The sequence below is a fragment of the Pyxicephalus adspersus genome, chromosome 6, assembly GCF_032062135.1.
Source record: "Pyxicephalus adspersus chromosome 6, UCB_Pads_2.0, whole genome shotgun sequence".
NCBI lineage: Eukaryota > Metazoa > Chordata > Amphibia > Anura > Pyxicephalidae > Pyxicephalus > Pyxicephalus adspersus.
Window position 1 is genome coordinate 58720605 of NC_092863.1, and position 24548 is coordinate 58745152.

At 36.1% G+C, this 24548-nt stretch overlaps 1 protein-coding gene across 1 annotated transcript in view; it reads left to right on the forward strand.

Moving 5' to 3' along the window:
- LOC140333940 (uncharacterized) overlaps positions 1 to 24548 on the forward strand; it is an 82380-nt gene that overhangs the window by 28694 nt on the left and 29138 nt on the right. Inside the window, exons 10-25 of the mRNA XM_072415970.1 lie at positions 1182 to 1406; positions 2457 to 2705; positions 4121 to 4387; positions 5892 to 6068; positions 6953 to 7157; positions 8932 to 9083; positions 10083 to 10250; positions 10431 to 10605; positions 11620 to 11821; positions 12401 to 12486; positions 13274 to 13542; positions 18934 to 19077; positions 19975 to 20130; positions 20828 to 21076; positions 21482 to 21748; positions 22197 to 22373. Of these exons, the coding sequence (XP_072272071.1) occupies positions 1182 to 1406; positions 2457 to 2705; positions 4121 to 4387; positions 5892 to 6068; positions 6953 to 7157; positions 8932 to 9083; positions 10083 to 10250; positions 10431 to 10605; positions 11620 to 11821; positions 12401 to 12486; positions 13274 to 13542; positions 18934 to 19077; positions 19975 to 20130; positions 20828 to 21076; positions 21482 to 21748; positions 22197 to 22373 (3168 nt within the window). The remainder of the gene's footprint in view (positions 1 to 1181; positions 1407 to 2456; positions 2706 to 4120; positions 4388 to 5891; positions 6069 to 6952; positions 7158 to 8931; positions 9084 to 10082; positions 10251 to 10430; positions 10606 to 11619; positions 11822 to 12400; positions 12487 to 13273; positions 13543 to 18933; positions 19078 to 19974; positions 20131 to 20827; positions 21077 to 21481; positions 21749 to 22196; positions 22374 to 24548) is intronic.

Below are 24548 nucleotides of genomic sequence, written 5' to 3' on the forward strand. Positions count from 1 at the left end.
TAAAGAAGATTTATGCACTGATCATTGTAAAGAGAAGAGGTTAAACTGGTATTTTCAGCAGTAAAGAATGCATGAGACAGGCACCCAGGAACAGTGCAAGAAGGCTCTCAACTAGCTTCTCAAGTTCCTCACAAGTTTCTTCAGAATTCCAAGGAAAACGTCAACATCATCCTAAAGTCATTGTTTAGTTATGTTGAGGTATTGATGTTGGCCTCTGTGCCACTATCTGCTAATGCCACACCTTTCTTGCTGCTGTAGAAACTGGTTCAATAGTTTTGTCCATCCAAATAGGACTGGTGGGCTTCAGTTAGTTGTTTGCAGCTTTTGGGCAGCTAAGTGGATTGCCTTTTGTGCTACCTAATTGGTCGGCAATGTCACTGGTTTACATTTTCTAATATAAGATATTTTGCAAACTTTTTTTTTTTGTTCAACAGTAGGTGTCTATCCTATGTTTAAGGTGCTACTTGCATGTGAGCATCAAGTTATAAGGAGAAGGGGAGAAGCTCAACTTGTATTGGCAGGGGTAGCCCATGCACAAGACAGTGCTAAGACTGGTTAAATTAGGTCTCCGCCTACCATGTAAGAGGTAGACCCTGGAATGGAAGCTTAAAACTATGTAACTCTCTTTTCTCCAGGACCCAGGACATGCCATATTAGGGTTCTGAGAAAACAATTTGTTTTGTTGTTTTCTCCATTTTAAACACAAACCCTGAAACCCCTCACCAGTCCCCGATTAAGGATTGCCCTTCTCAAGGCACACAATTTCAGCTAACTCTTTTACATACGTCCTCTTTCTGTTTTTCAACTATCTTTGGACTATAGGCTTGTATTAGCAGGGCCCTATTGTAATAAATTGTGTTTTGCTGTAATTTTGCACTACTGTTGTAAGTAATTGTCCTTTGAAATGCTTTTTATAATATATTTGAATCATCTGTATAACTTGATTATGTTTTTTCGATCATTACTATAATAATGTTAATAACAATACTACTCATATTGACAGAGACGTTGGATAATTTTGATAGCAAATCAAATGCAAGCAGACCAAACCTGTGCCCTCTTCTTTGTCATAGACTTAGTTCCCCTGACAATTTGGTGGTCTTGCTGTATTTATCATGTTCATGGACATACAATATTGAACCAAGCTAACATTAAAACTCTCTATTTCTCTTATACTAAAGAACCAATTCCAAACTTCAGTGTTACTATTCACGAAGATGATTTCCGATCTCGGCGCTCAATCCCTAAAAACGTGTATATCGCTGCCATTTCCTCAGTAGCAATGCAAGAAGATGAATCTGATATAATTGAGGTGCGCCTGCACGATGAATTCTATAATATACTGGAAGTTCTAGTTAATGGACAGATTGTTAGCTTTGAAGAGCAAAGTTGGATGGATCTGAAAGGTAGGTTACCTTAACATTTATGTGAATATATCACACTCAGCATTTACAGTAAAATGTTTAGCAGATAGGGAGTCTGATATACCCACCAAAGCAAGATAGATTTAAACACTAAGGTCATTCATTGTACTGCATTTTTTGGCATATTATCATGCTTCAAAGCTTAGAGCAGAGGTTATTAGTCGGATCTGTTTTAAGGATTCATAGAGACAATTTATACTCCTATACCTCCTAGTCCTCCTCAAGACCATGTCCACAATTTTCTATTTTGTGATTTTATTTTGTTTCTAAAACAAAAATTATTTTACTCCCTGGGACATAATGATTAAGCTTTTAAAAAACAGCTGGGAGGTTGGCCCCTATTGATGTGGACATTCCCCAAAATCTTCCAGAAGCCCATTTTTGACGTGTAGTGCATTGGCAGGCTCTTGATGTCCAATATAGAAGCATTGTTGTAATGTAAAAGAAATTAATGTTGCACATGTAGTGGAAAAAAATGGTAGGGCATAGGTAGAGTGGAGTTCTGTTGTCCATTTCTTGACATGGCATATCTATACAATCTATGCTATATATCTTCTTGTTATTCATTTTGTCCTAACTTATATATTAACTTTGCTTAATGTTATGTAGAAAAAAAAAAAGAATCAAAATAACAATAGCCCAATTAGTTGTGTAACCTCTAACCTATTCCTAAATCTTACCTCTACCATGTAGCCTTCACTTTGACTTGCACAAGGTTTACAAGTGTTTTGAGCAAAAAGCAAGTTGGGCGCCTATGCGGTACTGTGTATGTGCAACACTTAACTCACAGAATAAAACTTGATCCCTAAAACCTATCCTTAACCCCACACTTCTCACTCTAACTCTTACCTTAAGGTTTGAATATAGAAGAAATACACAAAGAGCTATTTTACTTGGAAAAGCATTTGCATTCCTGTCCTTTAAATATAATTTTTATCTATTGTGTTTTTTTTTAAGGGTTCAAATTGTCAATTTAAGTATTTTCCTTTACTAATTCTACAAAAATATTCAATTCCTGTTCATTTTTCCCAGGGGTTTTTGTGTTTTCACCCACGGTGACCAATGTCACAGTAATGTTCCCCTCAGGAGCCGGGGTGGAAGTGAGAGAAATAGGAGGGTTTCTGAGTCTGTCAATTCTTCTTCCTGAGATATTCAAAAACAAAACCCAAGGAATTTTGGGAATCATGAATGATAATCCTGAAGACGACTTCACTCTAAGAAATGGCACTGTACTACCTACTACTGCCAGCCCTGAGGAAATTTTCCAGTTTGTTGCAGATTGTAAGTAAAAACCAGGATGAATGACAAGAACACGGTATTCGATACAGAATTCTCTATTCTCATTCATTTAATACATATGGCAGTTTAGGTAACCTAAATCTGTCTGAACAGAATGTTCTGGCATGAAAGCTCCCCTACCATTATACATCCTAACCAGTTATCAGACACACGGCAGCCCAAAATCTACCTATTTTCAGACAATGGTTATGGAGAGAGTCCATGGACATGAAAGGACAGGAGTGATGAAAAAAAGAATTGAACCACTTTAGTTTCCATTATGAACGTTGAGGATGAATTGCTTTCTACAGCCTCTAGATACAGGTGTCAAGGAGGGCTTTCGTTAAGTTTAATTTAATATTATAAAAAGTATTTGAATTCTTTTGGCTAGCAAAACATTTTCTTTTAAATGAAACACAATGTTTTTTAGCTGCTTTTTTTTTTATTTAAATTGAAATTTTAAATAGGATTAGTTGTATGAAATATTTTAGAAATAAACAGGGTGTGATTATTAGTTTTTCAAACTTTCCATATATATATATATCAATGCTAGGTACCATGGGGACCTTTTGATATCTTTACTATTTTTAAACTGTCAATGTAAAAAAAAAATTATTATTTTAAATGCTGAATGCTTAAATGCTTTTATGCTGAAATTATGTCATCAACCATAAGGTTTAGGGCTATAGCAGGGAACTGATCTGTGTCTGACATTTTAAACATAACCAAGAGCTGCTGGACCAGGATTTACATGTTTGTGTTATATATGATACTTTATCCAGGAAGTAGAGAGTGACTTTGGATGATGCCTCCAGAGAGAAAAGTAGATGAAGGCATTATAAAAGGGGACAGACAGGTTCCTTTGGTGTTGCCTTTGGTGTTGCATACATTTCTATTGTATATGTCTCCAAAAAAGTCCTTATGAGAAACAACATGGGTTAATATCTCACCCCATTTTCAGGGGACCCAAAAAGGTATAAACACCCTTAAAAAGGTGTAGGCTATTGTTTACCATCCCTTTGCACACCTAGGCCCATGTCACTGTGGTTTCTGCCACCAACACTCACAGTTAGTAGAATCACATTATTCATTGGAGGTCACCCCCTTACTGAAAAATTGAGGAGACTTGATTTCTTGCCTGTGGAGCAGTAAAGAAAATTATATTTCACTGGTCTGGCCTGTAAAAAAAAAAACACTGAGGAAGCAACACCATAAAAAGTAGACTCTCCAATTTTGTAGCTGGCCTTCATCTACCCATGAACATTCCATAGTAGTCACTTTAAACAGTATGTCCAGTCTTCAGTTATGTCGATAAGTAAACAACAGGGATAACTAAAAATCTAGAATCTACAATTTACCTTTATACTTTATTGAATTGGCATAATTTTGTGGTATACATTTATTTTTTTTTCCTCTAGGGTCAGTAACAAATCAGACTTCCCTCTTTCAGTATGACTTTCCGGAACTTCTTGAAGAATATGCTTTGAAACATGATCCAAACTTTATACCCACATTTCACATTACTGAGGACCAAAATGACCCACTGTATCAGGAAGTAGAACATTTGTGTGGCAATGATACTTTCTGCAGATTTGATGCCTTTACCACAAGACGTTTGGATATTGGCAATGCCACCAAGAAATCACATCAAAGTTACGAAATGTTGGTGGAGAACCTTAAGCCAGGTAGATCAAGTGTTCCTATCTGTACTGTAAAAGTATGTTATAAAAGCCGAACCAGATAAATACTGATCAGATTCGGTAATCCAACATCACAACTGTTGCTTGAAAATGCCTGAATAATAATAATGCACATGGGCTTTTGACAAATTTTTACAATGCATTATTTTATTCCAAGGCTTTAACTCCCAAAGCAGGTACAACATAAAAATTATATTTAGACTTTTTTTTTTTCAACATACATACTGCTCTATTTATAAAACAGGGAATAAGACATTCCCTCATACATCCCCCTCATGGGAATATTCCAGGTCCATGTGTTTCAATGGCAGTAATTGATTCCACCAAGAATTGTTTGATGTAATTTCAGATCCCTGTTTTATAAATAGAGCCTGTTATGTTGGTTTTAATTATGCCCAAATACTCACCACTAAAAATGTCAAGTTGATGAAACTACTGATGTCTACTGTATTATCTCAATAAATATTATGCATACAATATGGCAAATGTACAAGCACACAAGTGTACTGGAAGATTGTTAAAATGAGTTGTCTGAAAGCACACTCTCTTAATTATGCATTGTTTCCAATTCTCAGTGATAAATCTGAGAAGTCTAATAAATGATTTTGATAAAACTGAATATGTTTCTTCAAAACTGACAATGGTGTACTTGCCTTATCAGATACATTTTTATCAAAATTACTACAAAAAATGACTGCAATATAAATGGTAGAATAGGTGATTCCATTATCATAACAATAAAAATGTATATAAATAGTGGATATTTGTTGTGAATTTTATTTTTGGTTGACAATATTAAGATGTTTTTTTTTAAATATATGTATAAATGTATAAGTAAAATTAAATTAATAAATTAAAGAGCAAAATGAATCATCATTAAGGTTAGCGTAGTGAATAAGGTGAAGCTTTGCTGACTTCACCTATGGAATCATATCTAAGCAAAAATCATATTTTTTAAGATTTATTGGGGTGTGATTGGGTTTTCCTTGGAAAGAGAAACCTTTGCCACCTTCCTAATTTGCAAGGTGAAAAGCCTTCTACCTTATTTGAGCTGATTTTAATACTATTTTAATGCAACTTAAAATGAACGTATGGTGCTTTTAAATATCTTTATTACAGAGCAAAATAGCTTTTAAAAGATTTGATAGTCAATAAAGGGTTTTCTGATGGTTCTTTTAATAGCAGTCATGCTGAAAAAGACCTAAGAGTGAGGAAATCCACATATTTATGCACAGTTAAATGAGTCATACATGACACATACAACCATTTTGCTCTTTTTTAGTACAAATAGGTTGGACAGATAGATATGTATGACTCAGTTATAGCTTTGTGACTCAAAGCATGAAGGTCATGGTGGACTATAAAGCATGTTTTGTAAATGTCATGAACAAACTCTGTTTTAGGTGTTTATATACATATGCTGTAGAACTAAATTAAACATTGTATTCTCTGTTATAGCTAATATAATTTTTCTGTCTACCTTAATCAGTGGTCTCATGTGGCTGGCTTGCGCCACCAGCAAATGGTTCTAAGAAAGGAACAACCTATCTATTTGGTTCTACCATCACATTCAGCTGTAACAAGAATTTTATACTGTTTGGGTCAGAACAGCGTACATGCCGATCTGATGGAACGTGGTCTGGGGAGCCAGTTCGGTGTTTTTTAGGTGAGAAATGTAATCTACATAGTACTTTAAATACTTTATCCAGGCTCTTGTCAATGTGGCATGCCAGGAAACTGCCATCTTTGCCAACAATTCCACAGCAGACTTCTGAGTCCACTGTGATCTTCTTCAGCCATTGGATGGCCACTGATGACATGTTTATGCACAGGAGTTACATTGTCCTTAGAGGCTGGCTCTCTATGCAGCCCCGTCAAGCTTTACACTACATGGCCCATGCACTATGCAGTCCAGGACTAAAACAAAAAACCTACAGGAGCCAGGACTTTCTTTTGGCAAAAGAGACTTTGCAAGAGAGTTATCTCTACCTCCCGGTGACTTTTTTTTATTTTATTTAAAATGCTCCTCTAATTATTGCAGAAAGAGGAAACAAGAAAAGTAACAATGTGATAAGACTACACTAGTGCATCCATTAATATATCCTAAAATGGTCCTACACTGTCATCATCTAATCTGGTACCATTTCTAAAGTTGCTCAAAGTTTATCACTCCATTAATGAGCCTGACAGATTTCTGTTCTTCTTACCAATTATGGATCAGCATGGTGTCAATATCACCAATGAGGTTTCCCCATTCCTGGACCAAATTCTTTGGGCCCAGGAACAAATCCAAAAAACATAGCACATAATACATTATCATTGATTCAACAGTTAATTTGTGAAATTAGGGATAATGTGAGGTTAATCTAATTACTGCATCCTGCATATTGTTACTGGATACGTTGGCAAAATAGACTTGTATAATAATCAGATATAATAGGATGAATGTTCCATTACAATATACCAAACAATGGTTTTATTTGTGTAAGTAGCCAAATATATTGTCAGTGTTTGAAATTAATGCAGCAATCTGTGTTTTTGATTTATTAGCAGCCGACAATTCTTGTTCGATGCAGTGCGGACAACTTGTGGGTCAATGCTCCTGTCATGTAACCTGTGAGAATCTTGGCAACTGCTGTCCAGACTACCGCACATATTGTGTGCGTATTGCACCAGAGTCTGGCCTCTTGATGGGAGGCAGAGACTTTGTCATTCTGGGTGTGACCTTTGATAACAGCTCTCTAGTGAAATGCAGGTACAGTATGTAAAAAGTAATGGAATCTTTCAGCAATTTCTCTGTTTTTTTTTGTACTTTTCAGAATATATTTCTGAGAGTAAAGTCATGCATATAGAGGAATTGATCAATGCAGTGCAGCAAGGAATACTTACAAGGCATTGACAAACAGCAGTTGGGAATAAGATTATATACTACTTTATTTTGGTTTCCCTGTTGTAACAGTAAATGTTTTTATTATGTATTCAGGAATGTATTTACAAGATTAAAATAAAAAGGTCTATGCAACTTGTTTCATAAATGCAACTTGACACATTGGGCCTAATTTATTGTAGCTCTCCAACCCTGGGAAAGATAAACTATCATGGGAGACTCTGGGTGATACACCTGGAAAATATCTCTCAGTCCTGGAGGAGATCAATTCCAGATTTACTGGATCACCCAGATTCTTCCATGATATTCTATCTTTGATAAGTCAGACCCATTATCAGAAAACTGAATTTTTATGATTTACTTATCAACAAAAATAATACATGTTGACATATAGCACAAAGTTTAGTTCAGGGCAACCAACTCTGATCTCCCTGTACTCTACTTTTTATTATGTACCACCCTTTAGAAAAAGTTACTTTCTCAATAAATCTCTTGTCAAGTGGAACAATTTTAATGTTAAAATATGAATAAATGTTGCTAATCTAACTCTAGATGATATTATTTTATGTAGTCAATGAAAGCAAGTCTGCAGGTATCTTCCATTAGGATTTGAAGCAAACACATTCAAAGGAACCCAAGTAAATGACTAAATTATACAATATTCTCCCATATAAACAATGATTTTAGAGCTTGTGGGGAATTAGCAAGCTTTTAAAATGTCTTCATACCTTTAACACACTGTATATCACTATGTCTATAATAAATATCCCCGCTCTGTAATTGCATCTAAATTGGAGGAAGAAAGTGTAGTCTTTGATAAGCTTGTCAGCCTTTCAAAGAATTTCCTTTACTTTAAAGTGTATATATATTCCTAAATGTTTTTAGGTTTTAAATAAAGTGTAAATATTTTAAAAGCTCTGAAAACTAATGTGTTTGCTCCCTGGGTCCCATGGAGGAAATATCTCTTTACTTTCTGTTCCAGAGACACAAACTCATGTAAGAGTAATTCTTCCTAAAATAAGAAGAATCTACCTAGGGGGACACATAATAATAAAAACAGACAGTTGTTCTATTTTTTCTTCTATCTTATATTAATGAAAAAGCTTTTGTTGTCTATTTCCATCTTTAAAAGTCTATTCTGTGCACCACTCTATCCTTGGCTCATTAAGTTACAAAGGGGTTGAGTTTCTTAGAAATAAGCTATGCCTTCCTACTATCCCCTGTTCAGGCACCCTGCCTCAATAGACAATAAGGACCCACTTGCTGGACATGGAAATAGGGTGGGGTGAATCTTAATCAAACCCATCGCAGCAAAATAAAGCAAGTTTTGGGGAGAAGTGAAAAGAATTTCTGGCTCTTATAAATGTAGTAACAGTTTGTCTAGCTTATTAAAGCATTAGTGGCTAATTTGTGTTTTGTTCAAGGATAGTTTTAAGTTCTGCAAGTTGGAAATAACCTTTTTTAACTTTTTATTTACTTATTAATAAACAGGGAATATATAGCGGCAACATATTACGCAGCGCTGTACATTAAATAGGGGGTTGCAAATGACAGATAGAAACAGATAGTGATACAGCAGAAGGAGTTCATTTTATGACATAAAAGTATGCCATAATGAGTAATACATGTTCTGTTTCATCAGGTTTAACAAAGAAATCTATGTCAATGGTTATGTGGATGAAACAGGAAAGGCCCATTGTGTGTCACCTCTACTATATGAGACTGGACGTATTCCATTTGAAATTTCCGTGGATGGAGGTGAAACATATCCCCACTCTGGTACTTGGCTCTCAGGTAATTATGTGAAATTTTGCAGTGTATAACCAAATAATATTAAACCCAATAAAAAAATTACCATTACTATCTTCTTACCAAATCACAATTTTATTGTTAGTGATTTTTCTTTTTCAAAATAAATGTCCAGTGGGTGGCACTGCATTTACCATAGCCAGGTTCTCAGTCTCATAGAATTCTTGGTAAAAATTGGTAACATTTTTAAACATTTAGTAAAGTAAAAATCACCCTAAGATCTAGTTTCATCCATCCCACCTCATAGCACTTAGATACAGTATTATTTAGCTAAATGTAGAAAATTTAAAGAATTGTGTGTGTGTGTTTGTATATATATATAATATATCATGTATGTATAAATATAATATACCATTACACTAAAACTACCTGATAAACTTCAGCAGAAACACAATCAGTATCATACTGACATCAGCAGAAACATATCTGCAGAAACACAATCAATACTGTACAGACACAGTTACAATCAGTATTGTACAGATCAAGGTATACATTTCACAGGGACACAATTAGTACCAGACTGAGACGGAGAATTATTCTCTGTGGTACTGACAAAACTACTGAACTGACAGAAATAGAACAATTCGGAAAGACATATCAAAACAGCACTGTCAGAACCAAAAACATACCTGCAGGGAAACAGTACCATACTATACAGCTAGAAACACCCCAGCAGACACACAATAAGTAGCATGCTGACAGAACCACAAAAGGGTCCACAGAAACACAATCAATATACAACCAGAAACATGCCCACATATAGAATGGAAACTTTAGTTTATCTGCCTGCAGATATTTGCTGACAGTGGGTGAGGTTTATAAAAGGTAATGTTTTGTGGACCTAAGATACTATGTAGAGACTCTTAATACGTTAGAATAAAAACTTCTAGCAATCACCGTGAAACTGAAAGAGAATGTTGTGACTTAATATCACAGTTTTCGCGCTGTTTTGAGGACTGATATTTACCTACATTATTATTACAGTGCACCCTGGAAAAGTGTCTGAGTCAGAAAAATGCACTCTAGAGAATGAAACAAAATGGCAGTACTATGGCACACCCGATTATGATGGCACCTTGACTGTGAAATGGGATCCAAACACGTTCAAAGAGGACACAATTAACATTGAAGTCTGGGGCTATGAGGAATCAGGTAACATGTAAAAGAAGTGCAACATGCTCATTCTATTAAAAGATGTATTTATGTAGTGATGAGATTTGTTTTACCAGTCATAAAGAAAATTGTTATTTTTTCATTGTTTGGAGGGCAATAAAACTACATTTAGATCCTTGAAATTGTTTATAATTTTCTTATTTGTATTACAATGGCTAGGAGAACCTTATTCAGAGCAATGGACAGCAGCCTGGAAATACCTCTATACATTGGTACATAATTATGCTAACAAAGGGAGTTACACATTTACTCCCAGTCCAGCACCTCCAGAACATAGCGCCTATGAGTTTGGAAGCCTAAGAATTGTTCCAAGTCAACTTGGTAATGGGGCAAGGTAATTTATTATAAACAATTAAAAAATAAATACATTGAAAATATTTAATCTGTGATAGGATTGTTCATTTTAGGGCAGAGAAAGCTTACAACCCCTGTCATAATAATTATTATGGTCTGCATAATCATTGAAGTTGGATGTTGTGGAAAATCTCTCCAGCAGTGACATGAAATGCAATAAGACATTTTTCCAGTTGGATGGGGATGGCTTACAAGTCCCATGTGGTTTCTGTTACTGTCAGTGTCCTCCTACCCTGATGTTGACCACTGCCCTGATTTTTTTCCTTCTTTCAAATGGCCGGGTAAATCTTCCCAGTTGTAATACGGACGTAAAAAAGAAAGACATTTTTTTACCATAAAACTATTTTTGGCTGGAGTTGGACTTTAATAAAATAATCTCAGAGCACAAATGCTATATGAAATACCTAGCTCTGACGAAAAAATGAATTACTATCCTAAGCATATATTTATATTTGCAATTTACACAGCACCTTATTTAAAAAGTTACTTAAATATATCAGGTATAACAAGTATTACTGGTTATAATGAAGTATGTGTCGCTATTGTTTCAATTAACACACCCAATTCATTCTACCTTTGAAAAAGAGACACAATTTTGTCTTAAATATTATGATGTTTCAGTGCAGGTTATGGCAACCCAAAGTTTTCTTTGAGTCTTTCAGTGACTTTTTTTTAGGATTTGCAGCTACAGTGACCCTCTTCCTTTTAAATATGTATATAAACACGCTTTTCTGAAGTTCTCTGTACGATATGAATATTCAGAACAGATATCTGACTTTTGTATTAGACAGAACTGGCCATTAGTGTGCAATTTCATCCATTTGGCTTTAAAGTTTGGGATGCTCCAAACTTTAAAGCCAAATGGATGACTTTATGAAACTCCATTACATGTTTTGCCTTCTTCTTACAAAAGCATATCGGAACGATTAAAATAAAGAAAATGCCCAATAAATGGGTTTATGATTAAAACCAGACCTTATATTTGTGATTACAGGGATGTCCATTCATTATGGAGTGTGGATCATGCCATGGCTTGGCACCTAGGTGAAGACTTTCGTAAGGATTCTGCTGGCTGGGCCTATAAAAAATGTGTTGATTGGCACAAAAATGATAAGAGTCTTCCTAATTTTCTCTCTGAAATCATTGATTGTCCTTGCACGTTGGAACAAGCCAGGGCAGATACTGGGAGATTTCATGTAGGTTTTTACAATACAAACACTACATTTTTGTGGACATATTGAGATAATTGTTTGATGATGTGATAGCTTTAACCTTGTATTGCTAATAATTTAGTTCTAGCACATTATAGTATAATATATTCGCTAAGTTTTCATTCATTCTTTGAGACACTTGAGTGACTTTGGTGGTGTTGGTGAGGAGAAAGCTGAATTGATTCTAGAAATCTCAGCATGCATTGATCTTTTTTTGTAGGATGTGTTTTAATGCAGCTCATACGTGTAGCAATTATGTTCCTCTTTCTGTATAGTAAAGGGAGTTTGAGTTATTCTAACACTGAAGATGAAAAAAACTCACTGTCACCCAATCAATCTTAATCAAAGATGACTTAGGGAGAATAAACTGCTTCATATGTTTAAACAGGAGAAATCTAATTGTGGAAATTGTTTAGATTGTATAGTCCAAAGTTTTGGCCTTTGAGAACTTTCTAAGTGCCTGGTAGGAATAAATAAAACACAAATCTTTTGATGTGTAGTGAGATATTATACAGTTACATTTCCCATACCTACAAATCCATATTTATGCTTCTATATTTGCAGCCAGACTACGGATGTAATATAGAGACGGGAAGCACATGTACTTACCATCCTGGAGCTGTGCACTGTGTCAGAGCCGTCTATGGCAGGTAAGCTTTATTACAATACTCCCATATTCTCCCATTATAATACATCTAATTAATAACAAAGAATAGGGAAAGCTCAGGGAAAAATTGTTGTATAATAATTACCCTATTGATATTTGAAATACAGGATGGGGGTAAATGTGGGGTAGGGAAGTCAATGAGAATTTAAGAACAAGATTGGTGAAGGGGGTGGAAAGTAAGATATATAGGAAATTAGGGGTTAGAGATTGAGGTCAGAGGTCTGGTCTGCAAGGTATGAAATTCCCACCATCCCTTCCTGTTAATTGGGATTTGGTGTAGGTGGGAGTTTGTCTGCGTTCAATTTGGGTTTATTGGTTTGATGTCCTTGAGGGCAGTGCATTGAGAAGGTGATGGAGTTGTGTGGGGAACCATCTCTGCTATGGGTTTCCGAAGCGATGTGCTTTTACAGCAAGTGTGGTATGTGGGCCAGGGATAGTCTGCAAGTTATTGATATTGTTTCCACCATTCCCAAGGAACTGTGGCTGGGGACCAGTGAAATCAATGAGGGTGCAGATCCACTGTTGATAGTGGTAAAGTAGGCAATGATTTGGAGGACCTGCTACCTGATTAGTTAAAGTATTATTGTTATGACAATATGATGTCACTGTTTTTCCTAATAATAAGCTTATAGGATAAACCATGGGGCCATTTGGAACATAATATTAGGTTGTTGATATTTTGGAGTGGATGGGTAGATGTTGACGGGTTTGCCTGCGTTAAGCTCTGAACTGTCACGGTTTTGCTAACAATAAAAATTTTATTTTTCCAGTCCCACCTATGCAGCAGGTCAGCAGTGTTGTTATGATAAAGATGGTTTCCAAGTCCTCACCAGTGATTCCATAGGGGGCAGTACCCCTGACCGAGGTCATGATTGGGGCTCCCCACCATACAAGAAGCCCCCCAAAGTACCTGGCTTTTCTCACTGGCTCTATGATGTGATATCTTTCTATTACTGTTGCCTGTGGTCAGATAACTGTGACTACTACATGAGTCTCAGGCCTTCTAGTGACTGTCGCAAGTATAAACCACCAAAAGTTGGTAAGTAAATGTTTGTGAGATGCACTTGCCAGATACAAGTATAATAATGTAACATGAGATAGGTTCTTGAAGACAACAAGCTAGTCAAAGTATTACTGCATCAGCATATATATTATAGCTAAAGTCAAAACTGAACTCATAAACATTTAATGCTGTAATGTAGGTGTTAAGAATAATTCATCTTTTAATGAATTTTTAAAAGCAATTGATGTAAATGTTTTATTCTATTTTATGGTGAAAACACATAAAGGGTAGGGAGATGAGCTTTTTTGTCTTCTGCTGTTCTTTCATTGCCCAGTCACAGATGGATAGGAAGGTGACCCAGCTGTACTGCTCTGCAGTACAGAGAAATCAGTTCATCAACCTGGTTGTTCAGTTTAACAATGCCACTTATACTCTTATTTAAAATTATTACAATTACAATTATTTTGTAGGTAAAACTTTTTCTATCAGTTTCTAACAGTTTCTTATGCTAAATAATATGGTGCATTGTCTGCATAGCCAAGGCAGGGTTGGTAAGGAAGTAAAAAAATTTTACCCACTATATGTTTTCATTTGATACCCAGTGCCAGTGACCTACGTTAACTGGTGTTTGCCCAAAACTGATTGGCATAAAAGTTGTTCATAGAGAAGCAGAGAGTACAGAGAAGCATAAATTTCATGGATAACCTCTCACTTTTCAAAAGTTTGAATGAAACTTTTAAACATAATTCATTGCATTAATTATTGCAATGATATATGTTTTGTAGAAAGTGATTATTTGAAGTTGATACTGGAAAAATACATTCAAATATAAAAATAAAGTTTCCTAACAGCATTTTGCAACAGACCTGTAATTGAAAGTCCACAATAGTAGGACCTGTTTTGTGATTGCAAGTCTGCACCAAAACAAAAGTTTGAACAGACTAAACTGTAGTGGCAAACTTTATTTTTTTTTTTAACTTCATGGAGTTTTTTAAACATACGAAATACACTTAGTCATTAGTAGGCAGGTCAGGTAGGTAAGTAGCCAAAGGGGAAAAGAGGGGGGAGAAAAGAGATAAGAAACATTCCCCATATAGTGCCACAAAAAACATAAAAACATTACTCTATATAGCCTATATAGCCAATTCACGATCCATCAGGGTTTCAAAGGAGTCAGGTCCCAAGGCATTGTTGGTTAATACCCCAGGTAGAGTATTTAAACTGCCCAAATATACGAGAACACTTCTCTACACTTGCTACTTTAGAGATAAAATAATTCCATCCATTAATAAATCGGGTGACCTGCCTGTGGTAGAGAGTTCAGCCTCCAGTATCTTTCTGTAGAAGATCGTCCTTATGGAAGCTATGACCATCCATTGGGTGGGTGCTTGGGTGTGGAGCCATTCCTGCATAATAGCCCTTCCCGCAGCCAATAGATTGTCATCCAGCTTTTCTGGGTAGCCATGCCCAGTGATTATTGATCTTCCCTTTTATTGCCCAAACAGGCATAAAAGGGGGTCTACAGGCATCGGAGATCCCACAACATTAAAGATAAAAAGCAATATCAGCCTCCAGAAGGCAATGCTGTATTGGCAAGACCATAGAGAGTGGAATAGTGAGCAAGCCAAATTTTGGCAATCCGTATTTTAAAAAATTTGTAATATTCAGAATTTTTAATTCAAAAGATAAAAGGAGGTTCTTCTGATAGATCCTAAGAAAATTAGCTTTTAGAAGAAAATAAAAGCATCGCAATAAGTAATACAAAATAGTCTGACCTATTTAAAGATATGTATGTGGTTGACCCAGTTAAATAATGATAATATTTGTCCTGCACAGAGACACAAATATGCCCTAGGCAACTATGTAGGATTATTTTCTTGTCTGGGCACTACCCATTATGTCAGTGTAATAATTACAACAAATACAATAGGATATTAGATGCAGCATACTATTTGCTTCATACACAAAGCAAATTATTACCTGCAGATATCCATTAATATTGTTCAGGGGGTGTATGTGTGGGGTTGGTGGGCTGGAATAACAAATCTGACCACCAATGAAATGTGATTGCCTTCATGTCTTCTGTCTGAAGGGCATTTGTGGGTAAAAGAATGGTGATTGGAAATAGAGGAGTTGAGTCTGGTGGGGAACAGCAAATGTGCACACTTGTTACTGGTCATTTAGACATTTAGACTGGTCATCATGACATTTTCATATGGTAAAAAAGTATGTACTGTACATACATATCCTAAAAAATATAAGCCTAAACCTTGACCATTACATGAAAATTAATTTCATATGCAAGTAAAATTGAAGGTAATGTACAAAGTGCACCGATCACTTTGCCATGTCTTGCAACTTTCTGAAATGGGAATGATAGACACATTATTATGTATAGGACCCATTCCTGCCATATTATTATTATAAAACAATATATCTCAACCAGGGTTCCTCCAGAGGTTACTAGGGGTTCCATGGGCAGTTTGCACTTATCAGGTCAGTTTATCTGTCACCAATAATCTTTTTGGCTATCTGTAAGGGTGACATCCTTCCATCTGGCCAGCAATGTAATAAGCATCCTTCTTACTGACCACCACACTAATGTACTGTTAGCAGTGATAATAGTAATTAAATCAGTAGTTATCTTAAGTAAACTGAAAAGTTCCTAAAACAAAAAAAAAATACACTTACCTTCAATCCCGCAGGGCAGTCCAATCCATCCGGAGGTCTCTTCCATCGGGTCCCGCGTCGTCCCAGCATCCGTATCTCTCCACTATCTTTGCCCCTTCTTCCTGGGTCATTCTCCTATGCCACCCGACACAGGTGCGAGATCGGGTGACGTAGGTTGGAAAAAAAACTGCGTATTGGTGAGATCAGCAAATATTTCTTTTTTCACAAAAAGGAGCGCCCAAGAGCCTCCCAGGATGCATGATGTAGGTATGCCGGGAGGCTTTGTGCTCTCATTCATTCTCGATCGCCTAGGTGATTGAGAATTAGTGGGTGGTGCTGCACCCTTTTTTTTTTTTAAAGAGTGTTGCACTCTTTAAAAATTTAAACAGAATTTTTACTTTACATAAAAGGGTTGTCTACCCGTTTATGAAAAATGAAATTTCTGAATTTAGGTACGCTTTAAGACCTGAAAGTTTGAAAGTTTTTTTTAAGGGTTTTATAAGACAGAAATTATTAGAGTTCTGTAATCATTACTATATAATTAAATGTATTTTTTTTTGTGTATTTTTTGTGTATTGTTTAGATCTTGTAGTTTTGGGCTGGCGTTTTGTTTTTTTTTTTTTAATGCATTTTTTTTTATCAGTTTATACATCATACTCAAAAGAAAAAAACAAAATAGAAACCAAAGGAGAGATTTGATAAAAAAATATTGAATTATGAATTGGGGTCAAATATCTAGAATGACTTTACCAGTTATGTAGTTATGCTCAGTGCATTGCTGAAGTTTTCTGCTGTAGGAAAACATAACCAGTGAAATGTGCATATGAAACGGCTATGCTCCTGTTACTATTTTTGTTAATGCAATACCTCCACCTAGTGGAAGAAGTTGGTTTTACCTCCTCAAAATATAAAACAATTTCTTTACTGATTAATATGCTGTGAGGAAATGTGAAAAATGAACTCAAAATACACTGTAATTATGTTACATTTATATATGCAGACATTTAACACAGCATAAGTGAATAACATTTTGCACATTATTTTCTTGACCTCTTAATAATTGTTAGAAACTCGGTCTATTGATCTGTTCTGGGCACTTGGCCCACTAATCTCAGCAGCGTAGATTGTATACATGTTCACAGTCTGAAATCCCTTGTAATATACAGTTAAAATGTTTAAAGATAAGAGTGGCTTGGTAAAAAATAGTAGCTGTTATGTATTTTTTTACATACTATGTACCATTATAGGTCTCATGTAATGTAATGTGTCTACTAATATGTGAAATCTGGCATGTAACTCTCAATTAATTTGTAATTTGTCTTTGCTGTTGTTTTGAATAGCAAGGAGAAGTATTAGCGGTTTGTAATGTTTTATTGTTGTGAGAATTTCTACCACTCCTTTTTTTTTGTTTTAAAAAACAAAAGACTTAGATCATTGTCAGTGGAACTGTCTCTATTAGAAGAGTTATGGTTATTAGATATGGATATTAGATGTTAGGTTTGCTCTTCTTACAAATCAAGTCTGGTTTAGTAATTTCTTGTAGTTTAGGGAGTTGCTGAACTTTCAGAAAGTACAGAAAAGAGGGTAAGCGTACAGGATGCCCCAATTAACCAATAGGCTCATGATCTGAAGGCATGAATGTCTCTCATTGGCTCTCTGTCAAGGTCCTAAAGATCCCGCTCCTCAGGGTCTTTCAATGCATGCCAATTTTAGAGCACCTCTACAATAGCTGACACCCCAAGCTGTTCCTAATTTCTACCGGCTCTGGATAGGTTGGCCCAACTCCTAATGGTCCTGAGTATAAAGGAACTTGCAAAATCGCATCCTTCATAGGAGAGATGTGCTGAGGGCTTCCCCAGTTGAGCAATTCTCCACAACTCAGGCCTCTTCACAAACCTAGGTCATGAGTCTGGCATGGCCTAAAGACCCAACTGGGGTCAGCCAGGACATAAAGGTTTCCCCTTCCTACATGACCATAGCTGGGCTTTCACACTCAGGATGTTTCCCAATCTCCTCTGCTCTGGGAAAGCCCCACTGAGCCATACCCATGGTGATTGGGTAAGGCAGACAAACATCATCAGGGATTGGTTCTTCCCTAAACTATATGTAGAAACACCTTCCTAGCAACAGGAGAAAATAACCAATCACCGGGCTAGGAGATTCACTCTGAACAAGAGCAAATTATGTCTCTGACTGGCATACAACAGTTAGGCCAGAGTAATATATAAATTTAGACTAGGGACCCTTCCTTGAAAAATTGTTCCTACATACCTCCTAAAGCTGGTTGCAAATGAAATGAGGGACGTTGGCAGTTTTTGTTTTCTTCCTTTTTTCTCAGGCAGTTGCTTGTGGCAAAGTTGATGCATTTTTCCTAGAAGCAACATGCATTGTCCAGGGGCTGTTTGGCGTCTTTGGCGTTTTGTAGGAATATACATGGTAACTATACCAATGGCCTGTAGTAAAATGTGCAAAGAAGGAGAGGAGTGAACCTATGACAGTGGGTTCGTCTGACAGAGATTAGCTTGTTTACTCTACACATTGAATTATTGCCTTGCTAGGGAATGTTCACTTAGCATAGTAAATAAGGTAAAAATTCAGTTGTGAGTGGTCGAATCCAAAGCTTCTGATTTACTGAGTGAACGTCAGTTGCAAGGTGATATTTCACTTTTCTAAGTGAACAACTTTTTATAATAAAGGTGAAAAGTACACATTAGATTAGGTTTAATAATGTACCTATATGTATTATGTCTTTTACAGCTTCTTCATTTGGAGATCCTCATTTTGTTACCTTTGATGGCTCTAATTTTACTTTTAAGGGTAGAGGTGAATACACATTGGTCAGTTCCACATACCATTCACTAACGATTCAAGGTCGTACTCAAGCTGCTAATTTTGAAAATGGTAAGTGTGTACCATATTTGCATGTATTTAAATGATACAAAATGTTACTGTTAATGGACAATACCATCTCTTTTCAGACTGAAGATACATCATCATCAAAAGCAGAGATAGGCAAACTTTTGTGGCCACTAGGCCACTTCAGGGGTGGGCACCCTAGGCCGGACTCTCTCTCGAGTCCCCCCCTAATGTCTCTGCCCCCCACCAGGAACGCCCCCCTGAAGGGAAATCCCTCTCCTCCATATGCATTGCGGAGGAAATAGATTTCACTTCAGGGGGCGTTCCCTATTTACCCCAGTGCAGAAGTGTTAATGCCTGCCGCAGTAAATAGGGGAGCCACAGCAAGAGGAGGCTCAAGAGCCGCATGCAGCTTCAGGGTTTCAGCGGCTCCGGCCTAACGCCCCCTTGCCGATCCAGCCGACAACCCGCGGCTCCGGAGCCAGTCGGGAATAGGCTGGATCGGCCAGGGAGCATTTGGCCAGAACAAACTACCGACTAGGCCGTATCTGGCCTAAAGGCCAGAGTTTGCCGACCACTGATCAAAAGGATGCCCAAAACCTGACTACCCTTTCTACCCATAGAACAAACAAAAGCCTCTGTAGTATGTCGTTGCTTTTATTTGCGTTTTTAATTTCAAATATTTCTAGAACTATTGATTGTGCATTATATACTATTTTATACAAATTTTAAAACTCCTCTACCACCACCAATACCCATGAAGATGATGTACATAACCCAGCTATAAAAAAGGCTGGTCTCATTGCAACTTTGGCTTGCTTATGGGATAATACCTTTTAAAAGGCTGTAATGAGCTGGCCAACTATTTTGGTGATAACGGTATAGGTTAGTATTGCAAACTTTTCTTTACTTAATATAGTAATATTTTCTTCCATACTTCAGGTTCCCTCACTTCCGTAACTGGCTTCTCCTCTGTGGCTATGCAAGAGAAGGATTCAGATGTGATAGAGGTACGTCTAGCAGAAAACTCCACAAGTTTGGAGGTTCTCCTGAATCAGGAGGTCCTTCATCTTGATCGGACCTGGATGGACCTGAAGGGTGAGTTTACCAGCTGACATGCTTCATTAGTATGATGAATGTTGTTATTGCATCACAATCAGCAGTGTTCTACATGCAAGCAGAACATAGAATCTCTCTTTCATTAGATAGAACTATAGATCACTGACTGAGGTCCAACACATAATACCATGTTGAAATATTGCTGTATATTAGGCAGAACATTTTTAAGTCTGTTTCAGAAATTTTAATATACATTTCAAACTGGGCAAAGCTCTGATAATGCTGAATATGCACATTATATTTAAATTCATTTTAAGAAGTAAGTTCACTTAAAGTTTCAAGATATTCTGAATATATAGAATGTGTCTGCGAGTCTTACATAGCCTGTAGAACCAAATATACACTGTAAATAGAAAATCCTGAGAAGTCTGTAAAGAACATTTACATATTCATTATAGATTTACTGAATATAAGTGTCCTGATTATTTGTAAGTTACAGGAACAGTAGAGGTAGATATAGGTGGGGTTCTGTAGTTTAACAAGTAGGGCTTAAACACTGATTGGGATTTCAGAGAAGAAGAGGCAGTATTGTCAGCTCAAACAGAAAGATCATCTGGCAGGTCATCATTGGGTAATATGTTTATTTGCTGCACCTAAAAGAAACAAAATTTGGGAAGATGTGCATATACAGTATTCAAAATGATAGAAAGAAAAAAATTGCATGTGTTTTTTCTAGGGGTATTTTTATTTGCTGGCTCCAATCAAAGCATAACAGCAATGTTCTCCTCGGGGGCTGGAGTGGAAGTGAGAGGAGAAGGAGGATTTATAAGCATTAACACTCTTCTACCTCATGAATTCATGAATCAAACACAAGGACTTTTGGGAAAAATGAATGATGATGCTACAGATGATTTTACTTTCAGAAATGGAACCATCTTGTCAACTAATGCCAAACCTGAGGAGTTTTTCCAGCTTGGTGCAAACTGTAAGTGATGATTACACAAACTGGAACTTCAGCTATGTTTGCTATAAATATTTTATGTTAAACAGCATGTCATATATGTGTCCAAGACCTTTACGGTTTTGTCTTAAGGACTCTAAAAGCCAATTTTAAGTAGTTTGTAAAAGACAAATTTCCAGAATCTGAACACATGGTACCGTTTGTGACCTAATATAGTTTATTCATTTATTATTTATGTGTGGTACCGGGCAGAATGTTCTTCATAACATTACTGGCTCATTATACCACCATTGTACAGCACTCTCTTCAGGTTTAACTATTATTGGCTAGGGGTCACAACATCAGTGTCCTGTAGCAAAATTATTTTTTATGATTTAGATAAAGTCAAGATAAATGTATGCTCATTTTTCATTTGTTTTCTTTTTTTAGGGCAAGTGACCAATGACAGCTCCCTCTTTACTTATGATTCAAAGTTCCTATTAGATAACTATCAAGTTAAACATGACCCAAATTTTTTGCCCACATTTTCTGTTCAGGAAGATCCTAATGATCCATTTACAAAAGATATGAATACATTGTGTGGAAATGATCTGTTCTGTAGATTTGATGCACTCACCACAAGATCACTGTGGGTTGGAAATGCAACTAAATTAGCACACAACAACCACAACAACTTGGTCAAGGTTCTACAACCAGGTAGGACAATTTGAATGATTTAATGAACTTATCAGCATATATTGCATTTTGCTGTTGCAAATAAACTTCTACATGCATGTTGCAAATGTAAGAATTATAAAAACATTTTGCGTGCAAACATCTACACAATTTAATATACAAAATATTAATTTCTTTGCAAGTAGAATGATTTCATAGCTTCTACATTTGCGACACATATATAGGAATATTTCTTTTTCAACAGCAAAATAAAGTCAAACAAATATAAATTGTTTTAATTGAATTCTTGAGTGTAAGAAACTTTTAAAAGTGTCATCATGATAGGACTTCATGCCATATATTTTTTAAGATGGTTTAATGATTGTTTTAAATCAATTTAACCAATCAGTAAACCAGCAAAAAGAATTGTGTTAATATGTTTTACTATTGTTAATTATAATAATGGAATACCATATTTACTTTATCTCAGTGGTGTCATGTGGCTGGCTGGAGCCCCCAAAGAATGGGAAGAAGGAGGGAACAAGCTATTTGGTTAACTCTCAAGTGAAAATCACCTGTAACAAAGGATACAGGTTATCAGGCTCCTCTGTACGTACATGTCAACAAGATGGCAAGTGGAGTGGGTATACAAGTCAGTGTGTATATGGTAAGTACACTATTGCTTTATGAGGCTTCTTTCCTGATTTATAACTGCTGTAGAACTGTGGTGGTCCTCTTATCCTGGTGAATAGTATATGCCGATAATTCATAAAGGAACTTCATCACTGATCAGGGTTTTCAGGCATGAAATATTCAGCGGGGGGAAATGGGATGAAGTGCTAGCTTACCTTATCCAGCAAAGGAATGGAAGATTGCTCAAGACTTTGACCATTTTTTTCTTATTTGCAATGTGGGGTCTATGCCTCAGTCGGAAATTGCATGAAGGGCTTTTCTTTTGTTTTCTTCTTGCGTTTCAAGCTCATAGCCATATGGGTCTTTTCATTCAACCTAACATTGTAACTATACATCATGTGTAACAAGGTTTGAATGTATGGTCAGCTTCGGGAACCTAAGTACCTCTAGTATATTCTGTAGGTGTGTTTTGTCTTATCTGGTAACAAGTACAACTTGACTTATTTCTATAACTTGCTTACTTCATATTTTATCATATTCATTTGTGTGTGTTCTTCTGGGCTGCTTCAATATTCTTGACCTTGGACAAGCAATATTGTTATGTTTAAACCTGAACCAACAAACTTGTTGTAAAGTGTAGAGAGTTTTGCCTTTTTGCTGATGTTGGTGGTGAAGGGCAAATATAGGAAAAAAAGTAAGAATGTTTATCTGAGATTCTATTTTCCAGCAATGAAGTTACTGAAGTACTTGAATCACTCATGAACTGAATTCTGAGGATTCCATGTATGTCAACTTGCAGGGAAGTGGATGAACCTGCCTAAAACACAATTTATATTTTGTTTTCTTTTGGTATCAAATTAGTGATATGTTTGCCTTTTCTGTGTGCTTTTGTATGTATGTTTTATGCTATTAACATGCTTCTCCACTATAATTAAATATTAAAATCAAGTACAATCTACATATTACACTGCAAAGTTTCAAATAATTATGTAGTAATTCAGAAATCAGTACGTTGTTTTTACATTCAGAAACATACAGTAACACTGTCTGTTGTGACAGTAACAGTTCAAAATCTTTCTTAGGATGTATTCAAGCTATCATTTAGTATAAGGTGTGAAATGTGTCTCTTTTTGTGCTTCTTTTTTTAAGTTATGAATTTGATTTGTAGCTTATAGAGATCAGATTTTTTTTGTTTTAATTCAGGTTCTACACTTTCATAATTTATTTTTTATTTGCAAGTTTTTTTAATTGGACACAAGAATATAAGGAGTAAAATGTTCTGGACTCCATCTCAATATTGAAGGCAGACTTTTTCCAAGCATGGAATCTGGGCAGCAGGCATGTAGCACCAGACAAGTTACCCCCTTACCCCCAGCATTGGAGGTTCAAAGCGCAGGGCCATATTCTTGCAACCTGTGCCCCAAATAGTATTGTGGCTCTGAAGGAGATAATTTATTGGAACTTTCGATTTATTAGTTGATAAAGGGACCCTCAACTATATGGAGCCTAAGCCTGGGGAATCAGTACATAAAATGATATACAGAGGTATATAATTTTATATCTAGATTATCTATACCACTACTTTGCCCAAATGTAGAAGATAGTCAAGGCTTGGAAAAGACTGTTGATGCTGCCTACCTGCTCGCCTTTGCTTACACAACAGTAATAAAAAAGTTTTCCACTTTTTTTTTACTAAAACACAATTTACCAGAGGATCTTTCTAGAGATTTCATGTTACATTCCCTTCTGTAGGTGGATAGTAAGTGTAGAAAGGTCTCCCCATTAGGACACAAAACAAAAAAAACAAAAAACATGCTAGGGGTTTCTCTTATTTTTTTGCTCTATCCAAAATTAAAAAAAAGAGCTTTGACGTTAGATTTAATTAAAGCTTTTTTTAGGCAAAACTTTTGTTTCAGGCCCTGCACCCCTTAGCATTAGCAAAAGTACTGTCACACTCTGTATACAAATAGCAACCTACTCACAGACAATGCATAAGCATTGTATAATGGGTCTGTGTGTCCAAAAAAATGCAAAAAATCCTCTCTGTAGTTATAGGTGAGACCAAATTATTAGATCCGGCAAAATAAATGAATGTCTAAGAATTTATTGGCAGGTACTATAAATGTATTGTTTTCTTTCAACATACTACAGATTTACTAAAAAATGTAATAGGCATCATGATGGGCCATCAGGGAAAGTAGTTTTTGTC